This window comes from Rousettus aegyptiacus, unplaced genomic scaffold (assembly GCF_014176215.1).
Source record: "Rousettus aegyptiacus isolate mRouAeg1 unplaced genomic scaffold, mRouAeg1.p scaffold_m13_p_8, whole genome shotgun sequence".
Classification (NCBI taxonomy): domain Eukaryota; kingdom Metazoa; phylum Chordata; class Mammalia; order Chiroptera; family Pteropodidae; genus Rousettus; species Rousettus aegyptiacus.
The window spans coordinates 18,624,941-18,643,557 of NW_023416311.1; the positions used below are offsets into that span (position 1 = coordinate 18,624,941).

Below are 18,617 nucleotides of genomic sequence, written 5' to 3' on the forward strand. Positions count from 1 at the left end.
GCAAGGATCCTGTGGGAATTTCTTCCAGGTGAGGATGACAGAGTTCAGGAGTGGAAATGGACAGAGAGAATCACCTGGCTGTTAAGGCAGCTAAGAAAGCTCTAGTCCTGTATGACTTGGATAGAGGCTTTTAATGTGCTGGCTGGGAAAATTAGTTTGACTGTCGCCACAGGAACATAGGCTATTACCTATGGGAACATAACATTCTAACAATAAGCTTTCTGCTTCTGTACCCCCGCTTGCACACCCGACCTGTGGGACGACAAGTAGTGAGTACAAGAAAAATAGTTCTTTGTGTTTAGATAGAATGAAGAATGAGATTTGGGGCTTAAAAACCCTGTACCTCTACATTTTGGGGCTGCTTAATTTGGGGTCTTCGTACCCCTGGCATACCCAGCTCGCTGAATAAAGAATGTTTTTCCTATAACTCACTGAGTTCTGGTGGTCCGTGTGTCTTTCGGGGGCTGGCGGCTACAACAGTAAAGGAAGGGAACCTGAGAAACACTGCCCTAGGTGCTGTTTTGAATCACGGAAGAAGTGACAACTATATTAATTGGATCCAATTTTTGTCCCTTTTCCGCCCTTGCTGCTGAAACTAGTTTGGTAGTGTTCTAGATAGCTAAAGAGCCAAATTCTCCTGTGTGAGTGATTTAGGAGCCATGGTTTGTGTTTTCTTGCCTTCTCAGACAAATGAAGGCAAGAAACTGGTTAGGAGAAAAAATGGCTTTTTTCATTCTCCTGAAAAGAGATGAGAACAAAAATTTGGAGAATTCCAAGTGGTAAAAGCCTAGAGAGAATGATCTCAATAGAAGTTTATAAATAGAATCACAGATATCTTCCTACAAATAAAGTTGGGAGTATTTTTCTGCCACCTAGAGCAATGGCTTCCAGCTTCATGCCTCTCCCCACCCCAATATCTCTCTGTCCTAAAATCTTTGCTGAGAATGGCTCACATGGTCCACATGAGGCAGCCCACACAGACAGAACACCCTACATATGCATTGATCATGGGAAGAGTTGGACCTTGGGTACCCCTCAGTTATCCTCTAAGCAGTCACACAAATGAGAGACAAAATCTCATGAGACACTTTTCTATTACTTTCCTATCTGCTTACCCCCACACAGGAGAAAATTTACACAGGAGAGCAGCCATCGTTTCAAAGTAAGTGACAAAGCTTGCTACAAGTCTGACATGGTTCACTGCCTGTACTCTTCATTGCATGGGCTCCAAAACCCCATGTGTACCAGAAGTTAGGCCAGGGCTTTAAGTTGCTCTGGCACCATCATTTCGACATGGAAATTCAGTCTCACTAGTGCCTAGAGTAAAAAAAAAAGTGGCTGACTTCCAGGCAGCCTCCTCTAGCACCAGATACATCTATGCAATGGGACTTCAAGAGGCAACCAGCCCCCCACTGCCATTTGCCCATAGCAGTGAGAGGCTCTAAACACATGGAAACTTCCGATGAGGGTTCCAACTTGATCTAGCACCAACTAATCCAAGGTAGTGGTCCACTGACCTTGTTCTACCAATGTGTGCTGGTGAGGAGGAGCCTTGTGTGTATCCCAAGATGAGCAGCCACTTTAGCCACATCATCATTCCCTTGTGTGCAGCAGTACTGCAGCAGAACTGTTCAGTGTGCAGCCAAGGCTTATGGTCCAACCAACTTGGCCCACAGTGTAGAGTCCAAATTTGAGCAAGCCCTCGCAAAGGTTCTCAACGTGAGAGGGGCTCCTGTGTGAACTGCTCCCTTACCTGCATGCAAAATAAAAGCCCACTTTAGAGGCCTTCTGTCACACTACAAGAGATGCTCCAGTGTATCAAGATTTGAAGTCCCAGGAAGAGACCAGTTACAGCACAGGCCCTTTGGGGAAGAACAAATGAAATGGGAGTCTTTGTGTACAGTTGGGTCATCTTCTGGCCTGACATTTGGAACAGGCCCTGAGACCAACCTCTACTCTTGCAAATTAAGAGCACCTAGAAAATAATATTTTCTTCAGAGCAGTGGTTCTCTCAAAGTTTATCAGGCATGATTCCGACCCTGGAGGTTCTGATTCAATAGCTAGGGACAAGGCCCAGGGAGCTGGCTACATTTTAAAGAGCTAGCATGTGATTCTTTGGCAGAAGGTCTTACTTTGAAAAACATTGGCCTAGAGCAGGTTTTAGCTTTGGGTCACAAACATCTTTGCACATCCAGTTCCTAGAAAGATGCATATAACATTCTCCAAACTTTTAGGGGTCTTTAGAATTCAATTCAGTACTTACCCTTATTTAAAATGTTGAACAAGCTAGAGACATGTGATCATGTCCTGACCTCTCACTCTGGCCATATGGATGTGCTCATTATATTTGGTGCAGACCAGCATTTATCCTGATACACCAGTAGAGACCCGGGAAAACTCTCTTACTGGCTTAAATTGCTTCCGGTTCCAAACCTCAGAGACCTGCAGTAGCAGAGAGAAATAGGAGGCCTACCTCTGGTGGAAGTATCCATGCCATGAAAGGAGCAGCTAAGAACAGAGTGAGGCTGAGGCTTAAGCATTTTGTAACACTCGATAATTAATTTAATGGTGGAAAGTTAGGTCACAAACACAGGAAGAGTTAGATCTCATGTTTGGGCCCTGAGCAAGCCTTGCAAACTTCAGAGCACTCAGAGAAAGCAGTAATTATGACACCTGTAATTGGCAAGCTGTGGCCAAGATCCAGATCTGGTTTTGAGTATGAGCTGAGAACTGGTATTGCAAGCTGGGCTTTCCCTAGGCAGTGCTGAAGGTTAGTGGAGATGGGTTGTACGCTGACTTCTCTAGGGAATCAAAACCTGGTAGAGTTAGCTCCTATTGCCAAGGTATCTCTTCTCACAAGATGTCCCACTTATGACAAGGTGGTACACAAGCCAATCCTCCCAGAAAAGCTTAGAGTAAGGGAAATCTTGGTGAGCTCAGATTTGAAGATAAGGTTAGAATCAAGTCATTTCATTCTTCACATGAATAGTATGTTTTCCCCAAATCTTCTACCTTTCTTTACAAGTTTCTCCAGGTTGACAAATCTGGTTTCTTCCTGCCTAAGGTAGGCCAGACATGTGGTTGACTTGAGTAAAGAAGGCAAGTACACACAAGCCAGTAGAGGACATAACTCTTGTTATTTTTTGAAGTAAAGGGTCATCTTGACCAGCACAGGGTCTGCCTGTGGCTGGCTGCTTCCATCACCTGGATAAGGCTGGACTCTGACCACAAAGGAATTAGTAATAGGTGGATAATGGAGTCACAGGTGGTAGGGGAGAGATTCTGGCAGAGCTCAGGAATATAGATACAGTTCCCTCTGGCTGCTAACCCCAAGTGTTCCTGGCCTACTTCCCCTTGGTTCATAATGGTAGGTACCAAAAGTGAGTGAAGATCAAGCTTTGCTTTTGTTTGCCCTAAACTCTCATCTTAGGCTGGTTTCTCCCTTGCCTTGATCTGCTATGCAGCCGTTTTGTCACTTGCCTTGCACTGGTCTGTCCCAAGCCCAGGTCAGTACCTGGGTGCCCTCAAAGGTAGTGAGCAAATACCTCCAAACCCTGGCTGAGACACTGGCAAGAAATTCAGGAATGTTGCGATAAAGACAGTGGTAAACCAAGAACCCGGTCATCTTGGTGTGTGAGCTGAAACAGGTTGCTTAGCCTTACCCAGTCTCAGTGTTCCCAACTGCAGAAGGATGGAGCTCAGATCTCTTCCAGGCTGGGTCTAGTGTTGCTAAGGCCTGAGCTGCAGTTCTCTCCCAGGGAGGTCCAAGGACTGGAGGTGCTCTCAGGGCCTTCCCCTTCCAAACTAGAACTGTCGAGCAGCTGAAAGTAGTGTTGTGGTGTGGCAGAAATGCCATTGGTTCGGGGCGAAAGATCAGTCCTGACTGGGCTGTTTTTGCCAAGCAAGATGCTCCCTTCCTCAGGCAGTTAAGAGGGTAAAATAAGTTGATAGACAAGACAGTACTTTGAAAACCATAAAATTCAATATAAGCAAGGTGAAACAAAGCCTGCTTTTACTTCTTTCCTGTCACCTTTTCACATATATGCTCTCTACCTGAATCCCTGATTCAGGAAAACTTGAATGCCGTAGACCATGGTTTGCAAACTCTAATGACCACAGAAGCCCAACAGATCACAAAAAATGAGTAGAAAATACCAGATGGAGAAGGCCTGCTTTGCCAGAGACATGGGCAAGCCATGAGTGCCAGCTGATGCTGGTCAGGAGTTAATGAGGAGTGGAGGGCATACTGAACTAGAGGGCACAAACCCTAGCTCCATTCAAAGGGGAAGGTTGTCCCCAGCTTCCACCAACTGTGGTTTTGTCAGAGCTTAGGTCGAGTTGCCAAATATTTGGATTTTTCAAGAGAAGCCAGAAACCTGGACTTTTGTGTGAAATCTTAACCAATAATTTGTAACATTTTAAAATGCTTGCTAGGCTAATAAATACACATGGCCATCAGTTATTAACTTATGCAGTAAAAAGACAATGAGCAAACAGCCTTTTCTTCCCCACAGCTGAGGTCTCCTTGGGGTTATTACCTCAGCCCTAACTCAGCAAAGGGGACTTCTAGGGTCTGGGACAGTACAGAGAGCAGTGTCAGCAGATCAAGCTGGTGAGGGCCTAACATAAGATTGTTCTCACCTCCAAGGTCCAGCTCTTGCACAAGGAATTCTGTGAGCCCCCTGGAACCACCACTGAGGTTCAGGACTTGGGCCTCAGGCAATGTCTAGATCTTCGCCCTTTGTCTTTTCACTTTTGAGGCCATCACCCACACTCTTGGAATATCTCTGGGTAGTGCTGGAAGCCCACAGGTGGGTCCAGGTCCCCTTGGCCAGAGGCCTGGGGCACAGGCAACACACTGGCACCCCAGCCCTTATGACCTCTGGCATTAGGCCTATGGACCCACTGGTGCTTGGCCATGGCCGACTTCTGGCTGAAACACCTGCCACACTGAGGACAGGAGTAGGGGCGCTCTCCACTGTGGGTACGCCGGTGGGCTGCCATTTCGGAGCTCTGTCGGAAGCAGCGCCCACAATCTGGGCATGGGTAGGGCTTCTCGCCTGTGTGGGTACGCACATGGCGCCGAAGGTCTGAGGCATGAGCAAAGGCACGGCCACAGTCCGGGCAGGGGAATGGGGTCTCGCCGCTGTGGACCCGCTGGTGCTGGTAGAGGGCAGAACTTTGGCTGAAGCAACGACCACAGTCAGCACAGCGATAGGGCTTCTCACCCGTGTGGACCCGTAAGTGGGTGGTGAGGGCGGAGCGCTGGGTGAAGGCCCGGCCACAATTCAGGCAGCGGTGCGGCCGCTCCCCACGGTGGATGGCCCGGTGCTTGCTCAGGGAAGAGGCCTGGCTGAAGCCCTTGCCACAGTCAGGGCAGCAGAAGGGCTTCTCGCCCGTGTGCGTGTACAGATGCTCCACCAGGGTGGAGCGCCAGGCAAAACTCTTCCCACACACGTAGCAACCGTGACGCTGGTCTGCCCTGGGGACAGGGGGATGGGCACAGAGTGGGGGGCGACCCCGGCGAGGCACTTTGTATGGCTGCTCCAATCTGTAAGGGAGCCGAGCAGAAGGGGGTTTGAAAGCCTTCAGCTCAGGAGGCCACATGTCCATAGAAAGGATCTTCTCCAGTGCCTTGGCCCCTTCTCCTTGTCCTTTGTCCTCCTTGTTTCCAGAATCTGCTGGGAGATAAGGGGAGAGCTCAGACCCTGACTTTTCCTGGTCGTTGAATCCCACACCCCATATGGTGACAGAGAAGCCTCTTAGGTACAGCCACCTTCTAGACCCATAGCTTCCTCTGGGACTCAGCTCAGTATAGGCAAGGAAGCTAGGAGTGCCTCGTTTTCCTCAGCTGCAGAGGACAGAAAGAAAAGCAGCAGAGACAGAGTAGGAAGGAACAGTACATTCTGTCTCAGGGCTGGGGAAATGGCTGGGGAAGAGACAGATGACATTTTAGCTAGATCATGGAGGATAAGTGGATGCTTAAGGATGCTTCAGGCAGGAGGAACAGCACAGAGACATTAACCTGTCTGGCATGCACAAGCTCAGAGGAGCTGGGCATTGTGCAACAGGTTGACAGGATGAACTGGAAGAAAACAGTGGAAGCCAAGAGAAAGGAGACTGCTAAAAATATATATAACAAAAGAGAAGTAAACTAAAACACAGAAGGTAGCAGAGGAGTTAGATGTAGGAAAACAGGAGAGATGACATGGAGTTCAACAGAACTTAAGAGACCAACTAGATTGAGCGGCTCAGATCCACAGCAGTTGGGAGTGGAGACGCAGGTATGCCAGAATCCCACACAGCATCAGGGCCTGGTCATGCTCACAGGCCCTTTCTAGGCTGGATCTAGAAGTTAGGCAGGGACCAAGCATAATCACCTTAAGCTGGGGAAGCAATTCTGGGATGAAAGTAGGAGTTGGTAGAGGGTAGTGGGGGGATGAAGTCCCCATGACACATGGTCCCCAATACTTCACCTGTGTCTGCCTCTGTCATACGCTCTTCTATCTCCGGATCTCGGGCATCTGGAGCCCACAGTTCAGCCTCTTCTTCCACCCAGGACATGAGGGCGGGCTTGGTGCCTCTGAATCCTGGGGGAGAAGGACGTATACCCCACACTGCCAAGAGGCCGCTCCACCCCTCACCCCCGCAGTCCTGGCGTCCCGGACCTAGGGCCTCCCACTCCTCTTGCAGGGCCCTGAGGCTGGACAGGGTGGACAGGGCTGGGAGCCTAGGCGAGCAATAGGGCTCTCACCAAGCGCGCCCAGGTGGCCGTAGGTCTCCCGCATCACATCCCGGTACAGAGCCTTCTGCGCCGGCCGTAGACAGCCCCACTCCTCCGGGGAGAAGTACACGGCCACCTCCGCGAAGCTCACGGGCTCGGGTCTGCTCCCCACGAGCGCGGCCCCCTCTGGTCCCCGCGCAGGCAGTGGAGACGGAGGCGGCGCCATGGGAGGCGCCAGCCCCGGCGACAGGCCAGAGCCGCGCCTGGCTTCGCAGGGCCTCGCGTGGTCGAGAGCGCCTGCCCCGCCAGCCGGAGGGGCGGAGCGCGGTCAAGGAGACCCGGGGCGCCGGAGGCAACCTCTTCAGGGACCACGCGGATGGCTAAAAGCGAAGAGTTTGGTGGCTGTGGGAACACACAGAATCAGGACTGGAGAGCGCCTTCCTAAGAAATGGCAGCAACGCGGCCTCACGAACTTGGCTCCTACGCAGTTGTGCCCAGATGACGCCACCTCGGGGTCTCCGGGTTGCTCGGCTGCCCAAATGGCCGCGATGGCTACCAGTGCGGCAGCAGGGACCCCACCATGCCGGGCCGCAGCGGGCCACGGAGCCCAGTTCGGTCCCCGCCCCCGCCCCCGCCCCGCGCTGGGAGGCGCGGCCTCAGCCCCGCCCGGGGGCGGAGGACCCACCCAGCGTGGCGCGAGGTCAGCGCTCGGTTCCAGCCTTGACCTGCCGGCTCCGCTTTGGGGAATAAGGACGTTATTGTTTGTGGCCACGCCATTTATAATTGGGCTTTGGCCCATCACTGGGTGACAACGTCTAGCCTAAGTACCTCCCACAGTGGGGTCAGGAGTAGAACCTCTTGCCTATGTGAGTCAGCAGGTAGCATGAGGTTATCTGCTGTAGTGGAAGCAGGCGCCGCAACAGCTGCAGGCAAAGGGTCCTCTTCTAGCGAGTGCATTGGGGCAGGGTAGAGATGATGGCAAAGCACGACTGCACTTGGGGCAGGAACGAGGGTGCCGCATGAGTGCCAGATGTTGAGGTTGGGTGCAGATGGGGCGGTGAGTGGGTGGGAAAGTCCTGGTTACAGGGAGCTCTGGCTACAGGCACATAGACTAGATCAGTGTTTCTGACCCCAGGGGTTCATAACAATTCCCAAATAGACTTTTTCTCCTCGTCCTTTCCAAATGTATTGTTTTTCTGAGTGGATTCAAAACTTGCCCTGTTAATTCTCCAAGGTCTACTCATGTTCAGGTGACAGAATCAACTTTCACAGTGGCAGAAGCATTTAGGTAGGTACCTAGCTCCTGGAAGCAGCCCCTAGACTATGTTCACCAATTGAGGGGCTGACGAATCAGAGATATTTTCCACCAATCTCAGGACCAACCAGAGGAGATACCCTCAACCAGAGGAGCAGCTGTTAGGGTCCAGGACCTGGAGACAGAAAGGTGAGTTGCCCCTATCCTGAATTTGAATTCACACACTACTATTGATCTAGAGTTTGGATGTCTCATACAGTGTGACCTGATCATGGGACCACTGGGTATCTTAATGTCAATTAAGTGAGAAAGAGAAGGCCAAGATTTCAGTCTCCACTGTGTGTTATAAATTCAGGTCAGCAAAAAAAATTAGGAACTAGAGAATGTTTCTTGCTCAGCAAAACATTTTCCCTTCAAGCTGGAACTGAGACATTGCCCTCACTTCTTATCTTTCTGTCTTTCTCAGTCTTCCTCCCTACTGGTGATCCTGATCATCTGTACTCCGCAACTGGGTTTCCTATTCCACCTGGGAAATGAGGGCTGGTTTGGGGTCTGGGAATCTTGGGGAAGAACCCTAACCACTCAAGAAACCTTTCTTAAGACTACATATGCATTCATTTAAAGAAAACCTATCAGGCACCTCTTGGTGCCAGGCACTATTCTAAATGTTCTATTGTTGGAGACATTGGTGAACCAAGATAAAGTTGCTGCTTTAAGTTTACACCAAGCTCTAAATTTACACTAAGGGAGAGAGATACCAGGTATGAGCTCTGCTGGCACAGGTGTGGACACCTTTAGGCAGACTGTACTCAGGGCTACAGAGATAGACACAGAGCCTAGATTCTGAAGAGACTCCAGCATAAGGCAAAAGAGCTCCAGGATTGTCTTGGAGACAGAACTTGAGAAGAGCATTGAAGGATGTTATATTTGGAGGTTTAATGTATACAGAGCAGAATAGCAAGAGCAAAGGCTCAAAGCCCCTTAAACGAGAGGTGTGTACAAAAACCCAAGATTCTATTTGGCTGGAACTACATGAGATTGCTTGCCTAGAGCAAAAGACAGTTTGAATTAGAGGTTAGCATGCCATGGGCCTTCGTGTTGTGGCACAGGTTCTGAAGTTTTTGCAGCAAGTCCTGGAGAGCCACAGGAGGAGCCTGCAATAAGACTCTCAGTTACGAATTTCAGTTAGGTTGACCTGGTGAGGAATCATAGAAAAGAGGCACATGAGGCAGGAGTGGAATGAGTCAGGCGTACTGCGTGGTCCATCTCACCCACCCCTTCCCTTTTACAGAGATCAGGGATAACCAGACCTTGAGGAGCATGCCCAAGTGGCTGTAGATCTCCCCCATCGTGTCCCTGTCCAGCGCCCTCTGCTTGGGCCACAGACACCCCCTGCTCTTTGAGGAAGAAATACAATAGCAATGTAAGAAACATCCAAACTTTTATAGGAGTTTGAGCCAAACTGACATATGCCAGGAGCAAGATTTCAAATGCTCCAGAGAATAACACACGTTTGCAATTTCTTTCATGCATTTGACATTAAGGAGACAAGGAAGACGGGGCGGGGGGGGGGGGACGGGGACAAGGTGGGGACTGGATTACAAAATAGTTAATAAGATTATGTGCTCTCTTGAGGGTTAACACCCCCTCATTAATAGGCTGCCTGACCTTGGGTAAACAACTAGGCCTTAGTTTCCTCTTCTGTGAAATAACTGAACTCTAAGGCACTGAGAGGCATTTGACCCAATGTCCTCAGTTAAAGAACTAGTAAATGTGTGGAAATATACCACAGATGGAGATAGACACATACATAGTACGTAGATAAACCACCTCTGAAGGGTGGGAGGAGGCTGCACAGAATATTGTTCTGAACAGAGGGGAATTACTTCTGGTATTTCAAAAGTGTATTAACCTAGATGCACAAAAACAATAGCCAGGGCTGGCTTAAAACCTTTCGTTAAAGAAGTTATAGGCCTAGGGCATGACCACCTGTATGACCTGCGCAATTAAGAATTTATGATCGACTTACCTTGTGAGATTACTTTCCATAGAACCCCTTTTTCGGTCTACAAAGCTCAGGGCGCATGCCTCCCCTCCGCTCCCGCCTCCCCCTTCCCCCTTCCCCTCGCCCCCAGCCCTGGCTTTCGTCAGCACCTTCCAGGAGAAGCTGGGAGCGGGTCCCCAGACCAAACCTACCCGATAACCGCACCCCACTCCTGCCAAGGAAAGATTGGAAATTCGGCCTCAAGGGGCTGGGACTGACGGGTTTAACCTACCGGAAGTAGTTTTGAGCGGGGCCACTCTAGGACTCCAGAACCCGCAGGTTCCGTGAACTCAGTGGTACCAGGATCAAGAAAATGATGGCTTTATCAAAAAAGATGGTGGTACTCTGGCATCTTTCAGTTTTAGGGAAAGATATTTAACAGCTTCAGTGTCAGTCTGGTGTTGATGACCTCGTTTATTAACCCTCTCATATTTCGACTTTTGCCGTTCTGAAAGCTGCTTTGAAAGCGCCCCTTGCCCATAGTTAAGATGGCCACAGCCACTTCAGCGTCAGATGTTGGGCTGGTGAAAGGTGAGGTTGGGTGCGTGGGCGACTGAGGTGGGAAGGGGTTCAGCAAAAGGGGAAATAAGGTCAGGAGGCCTCTGGCCTGATGTCCCCTTCTCCTCAATCCATGCAAGAAAGCCCACTCAGTGACCATTCTTTAAGGAAAAAAATTTTGGGGGGAAACTAATTTATATCTCAATTTCTTTTTTCATTTACAAGTTACAGAATAATATTCTGTGAAGCCTCCTCCCGCCCTATTGCTAACAGTTTCTGAAATATCCCTTCAGAGGTGGTTTATCTATGCACTATGTATGTGTCTATCTCCATCTGTGGCATTTCCACACATTTACTAGCTCTTTAACCTAGGACATTGGGCCAAGTGCTTCTCGGTGCCTTAGAGTTCAGTTATTTCACAGAAGAGGAAACTAAGGCCTAGTTGTTTACCCAAGGTCAGACAACCTATTAATGACACTCAGTCTTCAGACTCCTAAATTTGAGACATTTCCACTTCTTCCTGCTGCCTACTCCAGGCCAGTTCCTACTTTGGCCACTAACTCAACTGTGTGATCTTAAGTAAGGCCCTTCCCCTTTCAGGCCTTAGCCTTTCTCAGAGCCTATTCTGTAGAGCAATATTCCCATATGATGCTTTGTGGAAAAAGGATTCTTCCCCATATCCCTTGGAGAGACCCCTCAACAACAAAACCTATTCCACCCTTTGCTTCCCAAACCCTGCTTAAAACATTGAACCGGACAGCTCTAAGAGCTCCCTTCCAGCTCCAAAATGCTGTAGTCCACCCTGTCATCGCCCTCAGGGCCACCCCAGGAACTGGGCTTTTCTGTCCTCCTCACTCAGCCAAAAACTTTATTATTGTCTGGGCTTCTGTGATGCTCTCAGCCACGTGCAGCCCACAGACAGGCTCTGTCCATTCATCTTCCTGTGTTTACCTCCAGTCCTTCAACTCTATATCTCCTCTCTACTTGCCCCACTGCAGTCCATTCTCAGAGTAGTCAGAGTGGGTTTTTAAAATGCAAAGCAGATCACTTTGATACTCTGCTTAACCCTCCCCCCCCCCCGCAGTGGTTCATATGAGGTACCTAGAATATTCAAATTCATAGACACACAAATAGAATGGTGGTAGCCAGGGGCTGAGGAAAAGGGGCATAGGGCTTTATTGTCTAATAGAAACAAAGTTTCAGTTTGGGAAGATGAAAGAGTTCTGGAGATGGGTGGTGGCAATGGTTGCACAACAATGTGGATGCACTTAATGCCACTAAACTGTACATTTAAAAACATTTACAATGGTAAATTTTGTTATGTATATCATACCACAAAACAAAAACAACCCAGTGACTTCCCAATATATTTAGAATCAAATCCAAACTTTGCATCATGACAAGCCAGAGCTCTATGACCTTTATGTACCCTTCCTCCATCTCCAAGCTCATCTGTAAATCTTTTCCTCCGTACCTCAATCCAGCCACTCGTGTACTTTCTGCACCTCACCCAAACTCATCCTACCTCAGAGCATAGCACTTGCTGTTCCCTATTTGGAAACTGTTCTACCCACCTCTCAACCCACTCCCAGCCTCTGATACTCTGCCCTGCCCCACTTGCACATCCTGTGAGGCCAACCCATTTTCCCTTGGCTAGTCTCACCATTTGGAACTCATCTCAAGTGTCTCCTCCTCACCAAGCCCCGCATAGTTATCCATCTGCTATAGGCACTTGCTGCACATCTTCTGTTTTGGTTCCTTTGTAGTGCTTATTATTTGCAATAGGGTACCTTGTCTTATTTATATATTGGCTTATCACTTGTCTCTCCACCCTACTCAAATGTAAGTTTCAAGAGGATTCCTATGTCTATTTTCTCAGTTATATTCTGGCACACAGAATAGTATGTAGTACATGGTAAATGCTTACTAGATATGTTAAATTGATAGCAAGAACGAGCAGACGGCACTCACCCTGTGCCTCATGCTGACCTGGGCGGCACTGTGTTTAACACACTGTGCCTGATTCTGTTCCCCTCTCCTTGGTGGCACCTCTTCTCTCCAGCTCCACCTTCTCTTTGACTCACCCTTCTTCAGTATGGTGACCCCTTGGCCTGCACACCCTCCCAATCCCAATTGCCCCTTGCCCAGGTGTTGTGCTCCCTTGCTTCAGCTCTCCATGCTTAAAATCTCTGGGACTTCCTTGTTCATAGCTCATATGGTCAGTCACTGAGCCATGCAGATTCTATTGCAAAAGCCTCTCTTTCCCAATTCCAAGGTCAGGAAACAAAAACAACTGCAAGAAATGTCTTGCTCTTTAGCCTGGTTCTAGCTTTTGATCACCTCTATCCAGGATCAGATGTCCATCAGGTCTCTAATATCCACAAGTCACACAAAGACATATTCTGACATGTCAAATATGTTCCTGTCAAACAGCTCTGCTTCTACTTAAGAACTTTCTATGGTTCCCCAGTGCCTACACGGTAAACCTTAAGCTCCTCCACGGGAATCTGTGGCCTTTCTGGATTGGCAACCACCTCTCTGCTGCATCTGTCTTCCATTATTCATTACTTGTTTTTTATGTTTCAGTCAATTAGAACTGCTGGCCCTTCCTCATACATGCCTATCCTGGTTAAAATCTTTCTTATCCTTCAAGGCCAATTAGAAGCACTTCCTCCAGGAAAACTTCCTTGATTCAGAAGACCTGCCCAGGTCTCCTCTTGGTCCTCTTCACATACCGTTTTATATTATATTAGAATAATAACAACCAATGCTTATTAAATACTAATGTGCAAGATACTCTTCTGTATTATCTCATTTAATCCTTACATCAATCTTTTGAGGTAGTTGCTGTTATCATACAGGTTTTATAGATTAAGAAACAAAGGCACAGAGAGGTAGCTTGGGGTAAGTGACTTGCCCAAGATTACACAGCTAAAAAGCAAGTGAATCAGGATCTGAACCCGGACAGTCTGACTCCAGAGCCCATGCTCTTAACCTCTACTCTATACTGTCCAATTTTTATCTTTTCTATAAAACAAGGCTCCCTTGCTGCTCCCTTTGCCTGAAAATCTCCCCACATATCAATTCCTACCCAATGCTATGGAAGGTACAACTACCTCATTCACCAAGCTGCATTTTCTGGTATATCACCAACCAGGATGGGTTAGGTGGTGCTTCTGGACTTCCTTCATCACAGCTCCAATCACTCCCTATTGAGTCAGCATGCCACTGGAGCCCAGCAGAGGCCTCAGATGGTGTTTGCTGAATAAAATAATGGGGTCAGCCTTCTTCAGTTGAGTATTCCCTTATCACCTACCAGTCTTTCCAACAGGTCATTGAAATGTTGATTGTACTTCCTAAGTGAAAGGTCACGGGCTTTGGTGAGGCTCTCAGTTTCCTGCTGAGACTCCCCCAGACAGGGTTGGGCCCTGCATCCTGAGGAGCCACCCTTAGCACCAAGGGGAGACCACTCTCTAGCTAGAAACTAAGGACCACAAAACCTTTTCTGCAGTTGCTGTTGTTTGCTCTCTGGCTGGCTCCCTGTCCAAATCTCAGTTCTTACCTCACCTTCACCTGAGCCCCTGACCAGATCTGAGTGCTCAGAGGAAGTGGTAGAAATACCTGGGCTCTGTCAGTTTCCAGCTTTGTCGCCTTAAAGCAATGAAACGTTGGGAAAAATTACTTCCTCTCTCTGAGCCTCAGTTTAATCATCTGTAAAATATGGCTAGTGGGGCTATTGATATCGAGCCCCTGCACCCTTACCAGGCTTCTTTAAACTTTCTGAGGTGTAAAATGTCAATAATTCACTTTTAACAAATGTTTATTGCACATTTACTATCATACATACTATTGTGTTAAAATTTCAGTCTCACAGTAACCCTCTCCTTTGAGGTAGATATTAGTAATCCACATTTTTCCAGATAAAATAGTGAGGCTTGGGGAGGGCCTGTGATACCAGCTATGCCTTGGGACAAGTTGCCGAGACCAGTTCTTGCGCTGGGGTTTCTGTAGTCTTTCCACCCACTTCTGATGGGGCTGCCTTCTGCTGTCAGTTAGCCAGGGCTTGACCATGCCCTCCAACAGGGCCTGCTCCCCAGCGGTAGTCCACCTCAGCATTTACCTCTCAGGTAGATAAGCAGCAAGGGGGTGTTTTCTGAGATAGTTTAAAGAACCTGGTTGCCCCTGCTACTGAGATAGCATTTTTGATAAAAGTCCAGTGTCTCACTCTCTTCATTTTTTTTTTTTCCCCCAAAAAGACTGGAGAGAGAGCTGTCAAGTTTAATCTACTCGAATCTTTACAGGCACTTTCCTTTTTACAAGTTTGGAAACTTGATGGATATCTGAGGGAAGCACAAGTGATGAATTTCCATTCTCAGGTCCCTGACTTAGGAGCCCTCCTCAGGGCCTAGGCAGTCCTTAGGTAAGGTCAGGCTCAATTCCACTTATAGGAGTTGCTCACCCGCACTCCTCAAATATGTCCGGGTAGTGCCGGAACAACACAGGTGGGTCCCGGTCCCCCCTGACTGGAGCCCGAGGTACAGCCCGGATCCCAGGCCTCCGACCCCGTCGCCCCCCAGAGCAGGAGCGGTGGATCCACTGGTGCGCTTCCACTGCAAACTTCCTCTTGAAGCGCATGCCACACTCAGGGCAGGGGAAGGGTCGCTCCCCCGAGTGCATGCGCCGGTGGCTAATCAGCAGCGACGGATAGGTGAAGCGGCGGCCACAGTCTGCACACACGTGGCGCCGCTGGCTGGCCTGAGCGTCCACGCTGGGCACCGGGACCTGGGGCCGCGCACTCGTGTTCTGGTCCCAGGCAGCTTTTGTGAGTGGCTGTGCTCTTGCCGAGGTCTTGATGGCTGAGTCAGGGTTGCGTTTAACCAGCCCTTCAGGCTTCTCCATCCCAGGAGTCTTTCTGGGTCCCCTGGCTCCTGGTCCTTCTTCCGGTTCCTCTTCCTTTTTGTTTGGGTCATCTCCTGGGAACAGGAATTAAATTACATTTTAAAACACATTTGCTTAGACTGTCTCATGTTATAGGGTGCTTTTACTTAAAGAAGTGCCAAAAAACTATTGCCTAATGATTAACACACAGTCTTTAAAGGACAGTAAACAGAGTTCGAATCTCTTAAGAGTGACTTATCTGGGCCTCTGTTCCTCAAGTATCAAATGGGAATCAATGGTTTCTTTTCGGAGTTATGGGAGGATTAAATGAGTAGAAGCATGTTAAGCACTTAGGGAATGCTCAAAAAGCAGTAGCTATTATTATCATGTTTTCTTGATTTTTTGTAAGGTAAGACTTTTACAGATGAGGAATCCTATTTGTGCTGGAGATCACTCTGCTGGGCGGGGGGTGCTGAGGGGAGAAGAGCCAAGTTGACAATTACTGGGCATGTTGTCATGTACTAATTTGCTTTGTTTTAGGAATGACAAAGGTGGATCTGATCTTAGGGAGTTTTAGTTGTTTCTGAAAAGGGAAAATGCATGGTGCTTTGTACCACAGGGGCCTGGAAACTTGGGTCTTGGACTTGGGCTCCTGATTCTCCTACTCTGATCTCAACATGATGACTGTCCCAAGTTCTGAAAACTACCAGATATGCCTCTTTTCCTCCTCTTTTATTCAACATCGGGTGGCTCTTTCATTCCTCTAGGGATGCTGGGAGTGAAATCTGAAAGAAAGCATTGCTAGACAAGAAGCCCTGGAGCCAGGAAGCCAGGACGGGGAGGCTTGGGACAATCCCTCACCTCTCACAGCTCCTCCCACGCTTTCCCCCTCCTCAGGATCCTGGGCGGCGGGGCTCCAAGCCTCACTCTCCTGTTCCATCCAAGAGATGAGGGCTGGTTTGGGGCCTGGGAATCCTGGGAGAGAACAGGGATCACAGTGCTAGCCTGAGAGGCTGCCCTGGGAAGATGGCATCCCCCTGCCAGGGCGAGGGCACTTCTCAGAACTTATGCTCGAACTGAACAGTCTCAGTGCTCCAGCCTGAAGGAAGCGGATGCAGGACGGAAGGATTCCCCAGGGGGTACCTAAAGCCCTGGGAATAGGAGATAGCTAGTGCTGTTGGTAGAATAAAGATTAGGGCTCACAATACTCTGAGTCCCTCTATATCTCCTCTGTGAACCCCAGTGAAAAAAGAAGGATGTTCTGACCCGGGCCTCACCGAGCTCGTCAAAGTGGCCGTAGGTCTCCCGCATCACGTCCCGGTACAGAGCCCTCTGCGCCGGCCACAGGTATCCCCACTCGTCCGAGGAGAAGTACACGGCCACCTCCGCGAAGCTCACGTCCCCGGGTTTCTTGCAAGCAGGCAGGGTCTCCCCGGCTGTCAGTGCCAGAAGCGGGGCTGGGGGCGGCGCCATGGGGCCTCCCAACCCCGAGCAAAGGCTGCCTGTCCCCGGGGCCACCGCCTCCCCGCCCCGGGCTCAGCTTTCGTCGTCCGCAGGAAGGGCTCCCCGGCCGCAGCCCCTCCCAGCCTTGGCATCCGAAAGCAGCCGAGGGGACCGAGGTAGCAGGGACTGGTTGCTAGAGGTTCAGGGTTTCTGATGAGGACAAACCACTGCCTCGGCGTTTATTCGCTTCTTGGCTGCTTGGCCATAGACACCTGGGTTGAGGGACCCGGAAGGTGCCTTCAGAAAATATGGCGACATCCTGGCTTCGGGTGTCACTGACTGCTCTTAAGGGCGCCGTCCCTTGGTTATATCAAACATGGCGTCCGTGTGGCTTCTTTGGTCTCATTGTCCTCTTGCCCTCAAATGAAATGGCTGCTGCAGGTGGGTTTTTGGGTGGGGAGAGGGAACAGAGAGGGGATTGAGGGAGACTTCTTGCCTTCAAAAAAATGGACGGGCTGGCGGCTTCCAGCGCCGCCTTTGCCCTCGCAGCGCAGTGGCGGGTGATTCGCTCCGAACGCGCGGAGCGGCTGCGCAGCGAGGCCGGGAACTGGCAGGCCGTTGGAAAATGCGCCCAGGAACCCAAGTCTCTGCCGCTGGCTCTGGAAGCGATCGAAGACCTTGTCATTTGTGGAGCCTCCGATTTTGTCCCCGACAGTCTTCCCTCTTGGCCTCCCGACAGTGGAATCTGGAACCCGGTCCCCAGCCCCCGCGGGAAGGGGCACACGCCGTGGCTAAACTCTGGGGACTGCCCACGTAGGCGTTCCCAGCCGGGACCACAGCTGCGGAGCCCGCCCGACTCCTTGTTCCACTAACTCAGTCTCCGGACTGGAGCCGCGGGCGAAGTTATGTATTTAGTTAGGTTCGAATGGGGAAATTTTTAATGACATTTTAGTTTTTTTCCAGCTGAATTAATGTATATGGCTTTTTAAAAGTGGTACAAAAAGTTTCTAATGAAAAAATAAAAGCAGTCCCCTGTAACCTTTCCCCATTCCCTAGAGGCACCTACTTTTAACTATTTTTATTAATTTGAATATAGTACATACAGTAAAATGCACAGATCTTATGTGTAATTCACTGTTTTGACAAATGTACACAACTGTATTAACTATCACCCCAAACAAGATATAGGACATTGATGTCACCCCTGAATGTTTCCTTGTGCACATTTTCCAGTCAAGACACAATTTTTTTTTTCTATGCCTACAGCACCTGGTATTCCTAGGTGGTATCTCATCCAAGTACTAACCAGGCCCCACCTTGCTTAGTTTCCAAGATCAGACGGGATCCGGCGTGTTCAGGGTGGCGTGGCTATAGAGCACAATTTTTTATCGTGGTAAAATATACATCACATAAACCGTTACACATCGGGCACTTTAAACTGCACAATTCAGTGGCATTTAGTACATTTACATCGTGCAACCCTCATCACTACTTTCATCACCCCTAAAGGAAACCCCCTATCCATCCATCCATCACTTTCCTGCAGCCCATGGCAATTACTAATCTGCTTTCTGTCTCTACCAATTTATTTTTCTGGGGATTTGCTTTTTCTGGATGTTTCATATAAATGGAATCATACACTATGTGTCTGGCTTCTGTCATTAGTGTAATGTTTTCAAGATTTATCCATGTTATAGCATGTGTCCCTACTTCATTCCTTTTTATGGCTGAACAACATTCCATTGTATAGATGTACCATATTTTGTTTATCCGTC

At 49.1% G+C, this 18,617-nt stretch overlaps 2 protein-coding genes and 1 pseudogene across 10 annotated transcripts; all 3 read right to left on the reverse strand.

Annotated features, from left to right (window-relative positions):
• Window positions 1-2,537: 2,537 nt before the first annotated feature.
• Window positions 2,538-10,245, reverse strand: LOC107503996 (zinc finger protein 764). 8 transcript variants are annotated; one of them, XM_016132888.2, is made up of 5 exons: window positions 10,176-10,245; window positions 9,290-9,376; window positions 6,755-9,133; window positions 6,477-6,590; window positions 2,538-5,681 (listed from the first exon to the last, which is right to left on the reverse strand). In XM_016132888.2, exons 3-5 carry the CDS (start codon window positions 6,948-6,950, stop codon window positions 4,765-4,767), a joined length of 1,227 nt encoding a protein of 408 aa, XP_015988374.2. In that variant the 5' UTR covers window positions 6,951-9,133; window positions 9,290-9,376; window positions 10,176-10,245; the 3' UTR covers window positions 2,538-4,764. The 8 variants fall into 8 exon arrangements, with proteins under 8 accessions (XP_015988374.2, XP_015988372.2, XP_015988373.2 ...); XM_016132886.2 differs by having other exon boundaries at window positions 6,755-9,174; XM_016132887.2 differs by lacking the exon at window positions 10,176-10,245 and adding an exon at window positions 10,009-10,100 and having other exon boundaries at window positions 6,755-9,174.
• Window positions 10,246-14,323: 4,078 nt separating this feature from the next.
• ZNF688 (zinc finger protein 688) lies at window positions 14,324-17,654 on the reverse strand. Of its 2 annotated transcripts, XM_016132892.2 has the most exons (3): window positions 16,677-17,654; window positions 16,261-16,374; window positions 14,324-15,494 (listed from the first exon to the last, which is right to left on the reverse strand). In XM_016132892.2, the coding sequence occupies exons 1-3, from the start codon at window positions 16,870-16,872 to the stop codon at window positions 14,977-14,979; spliced, it is 828 nt and encodes a 275-aa protein (XP_015988378.1). In that variant the 5' UTR covers window positions 16,873-17,654; the 3' UTR covers window positions 14,324-14,976. The 2 variants fall into 2 exon arrangements, with proteins under 2 accessions (XP_015988378.1, XP_015988379.1); XM_016132893.2 differs by lacking the exon at window positions 16,261-16,374.
• Window positions 17,655-18,099: 445 nt separating this feature from the next.
• On the reverse strand, window positions 18,100-18,218 carry LOC118607603 (annotated as a pseudogene).
• Window positions 18,219-18,617: the final 399 nt, after the last annotated feature.